The sequence below is a fragment of the Papaver somniferum genome, chromosome 1 (assembly GCF_003573695.1).
Source record: "Papaver somniferum cultivar HN1 chromosome 1, ASM357369v1, whole genome shotgun sequence".
In the NCBI taxonomy this organism is placed as follows: domain Eukaryota; kingdom Viridiplantae; phylum Streptophyta; class Magnoliopsida; order Ranunculales; family Papaveraceae; genus Papaver; species Papaver somniferum.
Window position 1 is genome coordinate 184,479,424 of NC_039358.1, and position 8,095 is coordinate 184,487,518.

At 40.9% G+C, this 8,095-nt stretch overlaps 1 protein-coding gene across 1 annotated transcript; it reads left to right on the forward strand.

Moving 5' to 3' along the window:
* The first annotated feature begins 1,958 nt into the window (after positions 1-1,958).
* LOC113355552 lies at positions 1,959-3,864 on the forward strand. Its single transcript, XM_026598438.1, has 2 exons — positions 1,959-2,015; positions 2,977-3,864. The coding sequence occupies exons 1-2, from the start codon at positions 1,959-1,961 to the stop codon at positions 3,862-3,864; spliced, it is 945 nt and encodes a 314-aa protein (XP_026454223.1).
* The last annotated feature ends 4,231 nt before the right edge of the window (positions 3,865-8,095 follow it).

The following is an 8,095-nucleotide window of genomic DNA, read 5'->3' on the forward strand; positions in this document are numbered from 1 at the left end:
TGAATAGGCTGGTATCGACCGTCGGATGCCTGATACAACGAAACTGACGGCTCAAGATGAGGTTAGGTGTTGTAGTGTTAGACAGGAGCTTCAGACTTTGATGTACTGACAATGCTGCGACCGTAGGATGCTGAGATGATCCAATCTGACGGCTAGAAAGGGAAACGGGTATGGATATAGGAAATGGGTTTGGGTAAGGGATTTGGACCTTGGGTATGCCAAGCCCATATCTTCTTTAAGAACAATTCTTCCTTGTTAAGCCCATTTCTAGCCTTTTGGTATTGTGCACAACATTCCTCGCGGCTTCCTTGCGTAATTCCTCTCGGCTTCTACCACTTTTCTGCTCTTTTCGCTCCGTAATTCCATCCAAACTTTATTTAGAACCTAAAAATACAAAATTAATTAAGAAAAGTATTTATTCTTGAAAACAATGAAAATACAGAATATGGGATAAAATGGAGAATTAGAGCACAAAAGATGAGTTAACTGCCAAGAAAAAGATATAGAAATATGCACTTTTTAGCACTCATCACCGAACTCTTAATGTTGATATGGCATGACAATTTGTGTTCACTCCCAGCAGAGTAGCACGAATCTCCAAATATCAAAGATAAGATCTTTGCATAAGGTATTCAATCAGAAAAGCATGCTGCTCTCTGGCAATAAACTTAAAAGAGCTCTGTGTCAACACATAGAATTCAATCGATCGTCCTGATTAACTTGCAGAAGTTAGGGTTTCGCGCCTCGCGCAATATACCAGACCTTGCTTGTCAAAATTAAGTCTAAACAAACTAAGCAACTAATCCTCCATGGATCGGCAGGTGCAACCTCGCCCAGAATAAGAAAAACTGGGAGCCGTAGAAGCAAAGAGAGGCGTGGACATGCCTTAGGCCAGTTGGCGCCACAGGCCACGCCCCATCCTAAACCGGCCCTATTTCTCATTGACCAATCAGGTCGCCCTAAATGCGCCACGCGCATTCTGAATAAGGCCGGACCCATGATGCTTGCTGGCCCCACTTCTAATTGACCAATCAGGTCGTTCTAAAGCCGCCACAGTCTCACCATAAGTGTGGTCACGCCTTGTGTTTGGCCGACCCCCCTTTGTAGCCATTCAAGTTGCTCTAAAGTTTCCACCATACATTAAAGGCCAAACGCACCCTGCCGCGCTACCATGCTAAACTAACAATCCAAACACGTTCTACCACGACAACATATCGATCGGCATGCCAACATACCACTCTACCGCGGTAACATGCCAACATGCCACTCTACCGCGGTAACATGCCAACACGCCACTTTGCTGCGGCAACATGCCAACATGCTACCTCGCAACATGCCACTTCGTGGCAACCTGCCATAAATAGCCACCCACGACAATTCCTACTCCCGTGGCCGTTTCCACACTATGGCCTTTCCATAGTTCCTTTTGCATATCCATGGCGTCATTTGCACAAAAGTAGCGCCATGCCGCAGCCGTGTGCCACGTGCACTAATTAGGGTTTCGACATGCCAAACCCTAATTTGGGCAAATTGCTACCAAAGCCAAATAACGTTTCCCAGAGCAATGGGATTGGCGTGGAAACAGGGCCGATGTTGCCACGCCACATGTGGGTCCGACTCCACGACGCCTTGGCCACGCCAATCCCTAATTCTTCCACGGAGCCTTGGCCACGCCAATCCCTAATTCTTCCACGACGAATTCTTCCACGGCGCCTTGGCCACGCCAAGCCCTAATTCTTCCACGACGCCAAACCCTAACTTTGTCCACGGAGCCAATTTTTAGCTTTGTCCATGCCGCAACATCACCGGCATACTGCTATGACACGACTACGACGTTAGCATGCCTTTATGCCAAGGCTAGGCCATTGACATGCCACTATACCATGGCTACGCCACTGGCATGTCACTAGCATGTTGCTGACGCCACTTCGCTATACGACAAGATGTGGCCATAATCAATGGCCATCCTTCTTCATGAAATGCGATCTCGGTCATCGAAGTTCGCCACCAATCCGGTAAGCTCGTGACAAGTTTTAGGCAACTAGCCCAAAAACGAGCCTAGCATTACATATGCTATTTACATGCGGCAAACCTCTCAATTTCAACTTTCCACACGTAGTAAAGTGCTACATTTTTTCCACGAAAACACTCGAGACATCAAAACATGTCACAAACTGGGGGATACTCATCAGGGTATTGGTCTGGCGGTTTACAACGTGCGGCGTGCAATACGCCCGTTACAGGAAAGTGTCATAAAGCGGGGCGGTTAGTAATGGTGAGAAGTAATAGTGTAAACATATCATTCATTATGGAAACCTAATTCCAGGCGTTACCTGTTACTCCCTTCTTCTATTACTCAATCGTTTCCACTTCCTAGAGACCAGGGTACGTTTTTGTTGCGACTTGTATAAATAGGTCTCACCTATTTCCACCAAACAACAAGTTTTGGTCAGGAGAACAATACCACATCCAGAAATCATCTGATAGCATTCTCACTCAGCTAGCCAGTTCAACTTTCTGATACAAGTTGCAAAACGCCCACACTTCCAGAATCAATTATTCTGGTCTCAACACTTTCTTCTCTTCCTTCCCTAAGACCAACCTGTCTCCTTTACTTTGTGACTGAAGCATGCCTGGAACGGCCATTTCTTGGTTTAGGCCAGGATTGTACAGATTGATCTCTCGAATCAAAAGTACTCCCATGCAGTACATTGTTTAGGGTTTAGATTCGTTTCTCACCCACACGCCCAAAATTACCAAAATCAGCAGAAACGGTTTTCACCCACAAACACTTAGTCAGCCCCAACAAAATCCAAAGAGTGCATTCAGGCAAGTACGTCAGCTTGCAATGAGTCCTCACATAATCAAGTGAATGCTGTCACCACTTTTCGTAGTGGTAAGGCTGTTGATAACAATGTAGGCGTACCACAATAAATTGAGTCTAAATAAGACTCACCAGTGCACACAACACCACAGAAAACATCTAGTGTAGAAAAGGAATCTGAGCATGATAGTGACTCTAAGAATTCCACTGATGTTAATGCTTCTTTACCATCTTTTGTGCATGTTGCTCCATTCCCACAAAGGTTGGTGCAGCAAAAAGGGAGTAACCAGTACAATGAGATGCTGGAAATGTTTAAGCGAGTCAATATAAATATTCCTTTTCTCGAAGCAATCAAACAGATACCTGCTTATGCTAAATTCTTGAAAGATCTATGCAAACGAAAACGGAAACATCATGTGCATAAACGTGCCTTTCTTACTGAGCAGGTGAGTTCAATTATTCAAAACAAGACTCCACCTAAGTTTAAATACCCAGGTAGTCCAACTATCACATGCACTATAGGTGACCATACAATCGATAGGGATTTGTTAGACTTAGGTGCTAGTGTGAACTTATTGCCATACTCTGTATATGTGCAATTAGGTCTTGGGGAGCTGAAACCCACCCCTTTTACGCTGGAATTAGTGGACAGATATGTTAAAATCCCTCGTGGTATTGTTGAAGATGTGTTAATCAAGGTTTATAAGTTTTATTTCCTTGTGGACTTCATTGTTCAAGACACTCAACTTGTGCAAAACCCAGACTGTCACATTCCTGTAATTTTAGGACGTCCTTTTCTGGCGACGTCCAATGCTATCATAAATTGTCGAAATGGAGTGTTGAACACAACATTTGGAAACATGACTGTGGAATTAAATGTTTTTCAGGTTAGCCAACAACCTACGGATTTTGATGATAATGAATTGCATGAGGTTAATATGATTGAGAGTCTGATCCAAGACTCATTGCCTGACATCTTATCTATGGATCATTTGCAAGCATGTTTAGACAATTTTGACCTAGATATTTTTGATTCTTAATACATTAGTGAAGTTCACTCTTTGCTTGAATATGTGCCTCCCATGGACATTGCTAAATGGCAGACTGCAGTGGAACCACTTCCACTCTCTGATTCCAAATCTGCTCCATCTCTAGATGAACCATTTAAGCTTGATTTGAAACCATTTTCATGATACTTTGAAGTATGCTTTCTTAGGTTCTTATTGTTAGAGCATTGCTCGGTCGAACTCGCATGCGTTGCTATCTCAAGCATGTTTTTCAAGTTTAGTTGTCAAAACTATATGTCTTGATTTCTAGACTACTTATAGCTAAGTCTCGGTTTAGGATAGTTTAGTGTAGTTGAGCTCCAGACTCCATGGCGATCATCTTACGAAGACGAAGAACTACTCAAGGAACCAGTGGAACTTCATCTGACTAAAAGGTATGTGGAGACTTGAACTTATTTATCACTCAAAAGTCCATATACTCTATCTCCTACTCTTGAGACAAAGTCGATAGTTTTCATACATACACATTTGCTATTTCGAGCCGAGTTTACTCGCCTATCTTTTTCTCAAAATATATGTTGGTAAGCTTTCGCTTTAACCACTTTTCATCTTAACCCGTGACGAAAGTCATGATGACGTTTCAATCTTGAAAATAGCTTTGATGACGAAAGTCGTGAATAACGATTGTTATAACATTATAGAAGAATGTTTCAATGATTGAAATGTAGAGTTGAGATTACGTAACCAACTATGGATATAAGCATATATAGTGTGTTCGCACATTAGTGTATAAATCCATGCGCCTGAAACCAAGTGTGTGCATATGTGTGCATACGATATTGGTGAAGGAGACAGGTTGGGTACGCGTACCAGCGGAAGTTTTCGAACCGAAAATTTCTGCTGAGTTTGTAAGTTTGCAAACTTGTTAAACCAGTCACCTTGGGTACGCATACCCGTACGAGTACCCATGGAAGTTTTCGGCCGAAAATTTCTGCTGAGTTTCTAAACTCAATTCCGGTAGCTATGGTACACGTACCCAAGCTGGTTATATTTCTCAAATCGGAAGATCATGAACTTAAACAATAAATCAATAAGGAATGCAATCCTTGCAAACCGTGGCTATATTGTTCATGAATTGATTCAAGTGAATCAAACTGATTTTATTTCAATTGTGTCTATTCATAAAGACCTAAGCAATTGAGCAACTCTTCAACTAGGTCTTATGAGTCATTTGAAATAGTTATGTGAAGAAGATGAATACAGTTAATATGGAAGTGCTTATATGGCTAACCATTGGTTAACTATTTGTGAACCAACTGAGTGTACACGTTTAGGTACGGTTGCTCAAACCTAAATGAAATACATTCATTTGTGTGTGACAAGCTAAGTTTCGATCTAACGGTTGAAAAATATTAGCTTGGTTAAATCAGGTTTTTCATCTAACGGTGAATATTGAATGCTTTGTTACCAAGGTAACTTGGATTGCAAACCCTGATTTGAAAACTATATAAAGGAGACATCTAGCAACTGGAAAAACTAATCCCCACACCTCATGTGTGATACTAGTTGGTTTTGCTATAGTCGATTCTCCTTTAACCTTAGGTTTCTTCTCGAGACCCTGTAGGTTAACGACTGAAAGACTTCATTGGGATTGTGAAGCCAGACGAAACTACTTTTCTTGTAGTTGATCGATCTGATCTTGCCGTTTTCTATCGTACGAGTTCAATTGAATAATTGACTTGAGGTTATATCTCTGATAGGGCAAGATAAAAAGAAATCACAAACATCTTCATCTCATCGTTTGTGATTCCGTAATATCTAGTTTCGCTACCATACGATTTAGATTAGTGTGAGGTGATTGATAATTCTAGGCTGTTCTTCGGGAATATAAGTCTGGGTTATCAATTGGTTTTTGTTCACCTTGATTTTATCAAAAGACGGAACAAAACTTTTAGTGTGGGAGACAAATTTATATATCATCATAGACTTTTCTGTGTGATACAGATTTGTTTATTAAAGTCTTCGACTTTGGGTCGTAGCAACTCTTGGTTGTGGGTAAGATCATCTAAGGGAATCAAGTGCGTAGTATCCTGCTGGGATCAGAGACGTAAGGAGCGAAACTGTACTTTGAATCAGTGTGATATTGATTAGGGTTCAACTACAGTCCAGACCGAAGTTAGTTTGTAGTGGGCTAGTGTCTGTAGCGGCTTAATACAATATGGTGTTCAATCTGGACTAGGTCCGGGGGTTTTTCTGCATTTGCGGTTTCCTCGTTAACAAAATTTCTGGTGTTTGTGTTATTTCTATTCCGCATTATATTTTGTTATATAATTGAAATATCACAGGTTGTGCGTTTAGATCAATCAATTAGAATATCCAACCTTTGGTTGTTGATTTACATTGATTGACACTTGGATATTGGTCTTTGGTACCATCCAAGTTTATCTCTTTAGTATTTGATAAAGACTCGAAGATTTCCATTTGCTTGAGTATAGATCAAATCGAGAGATTGAGATATTATCTCTTTGATATACTTTTATCTAGATTGAGTTTGACTGTCTAGTTGATTCTCTAGAAAGTATTGTGAATACCAATATTTTGCAAAGCACGTGTCACGATCTTAGTGGCCGCATATGTGTCTAAAACTGTATAGCCTTCGGTAGACAGATGAGCCTGAGTAGCAAGGGATACCTCCGCAGATCTTCTTTATATCATCCCAAGAGAAAGGACGTGAACGGTCAAGATAAAGGAAGAAAAAGGCTAGTCTACATAGGGTCAGCTGGCAAAGGGACAGAGATATATGACGCATCCAATCAGCATTAAATGCTCTGATTCTTATCTACACGCATGAGTCAAAACACATGGAGAGAGGAAGCGTGTCATAACCCGATTGGCGGAAGCAAGCGGTGAACGAAGGTACGACGCGCACTGAGGCTGGGTAGTTCCCAAAGGAACGTGGGTCAGCTGAGGTGGCGAGATACAACTGGAAAAGCATGTGGTGGACGAAGTTACCACTGGTACGGAAGGTATATCAGCAGACGATGGACCCAGAGGAAGCAAAGATATACCAGGAGCAGAAGAGGCTATAAATACCAAGCTTCACCAACAAATTAAGGGCATTCAATATCTAGGAGAGAAGATCTAGTCTTAAGCTTATACCTCTTTAATGTTTAGAACTTAAGTAGTTACTTCAACTTGAGTTCTCTCTATTACTTTGGGAAGAATTTAAGATCTTTGTAACCACCGCATACTTAATACGATTCTATCACTCATTACCCCGTGGACGTAGACAAATGTCGAACCACGTTACATCTTGTGTCTCATGATAAATTAGAGGCTTTACATTACTCTTATGTTCTTTGTTATTATTGTGATCTTAGATACCATTTATTGCTTAGCTTAATCAGTTCAACAGAGGTATCGATACTCCTTAGTATCAGATCCTTTGAGATGTACATATCAAGTAGGCTACGGGAAAACGAGTAGTCACAAGTATATTGGAGTTAATCCATATAGATTTCTAATCGAAATATTGGGTGAGGTTGTTAGACCCCCGCTTTTTCACTTATGATACTTTTCCTGTGATTATTGCATCATGTTTAGACACGAAACAGGAAAGTAAACTTTTAAAAGTGCTTAAAGAACATAAAGAGGCCTTAGGTTGGACCATCTCAGACCTTAAAGGTATAAGTCCCACAATTTGCATGCATCACATAAATCTTGAAGAAAATACTAAACCACCTAGGGAAATGCAACGGAGACTTAACCCCAATATGAGAGATGTTGTTAAAGGTGAGATTCTGAAATTGCTTGATGCGGGTATCATATACCCAATTCCAGATAGCCAGTGGGTCAGTCCCATTCAAGTTGTACCCAAAAAGTCTGGCATTACTGTAGTTCAAAATGAAATGAATGAGCTAGTCCCTACTCGTGTGACCACAGGGTGGCGATTTTGTATTGACTATAGGAAATTGAACACAATAACAAAGAAAGATCACTTTTCTCTTCCCTTCATTGACCAAATGTTAGAAAGGTTGTCAAGACATAGTCACTATTGTTTCTTAGATGGATATTCGGGTTATGACCATATTCATATAGCACCCGAAGATCAACCAAAGACTATATTTACTTGTCTTTATGGTACATTTGCTTATCGTCGCACGCCTTTTGGGTTGTGTAATGCACCCGCTACTTTTCAACATTGCGTGATGAGCATCTTTTCTAACATGTTAGATAAGTTTCTTGAAATTTTTATGAATGATTT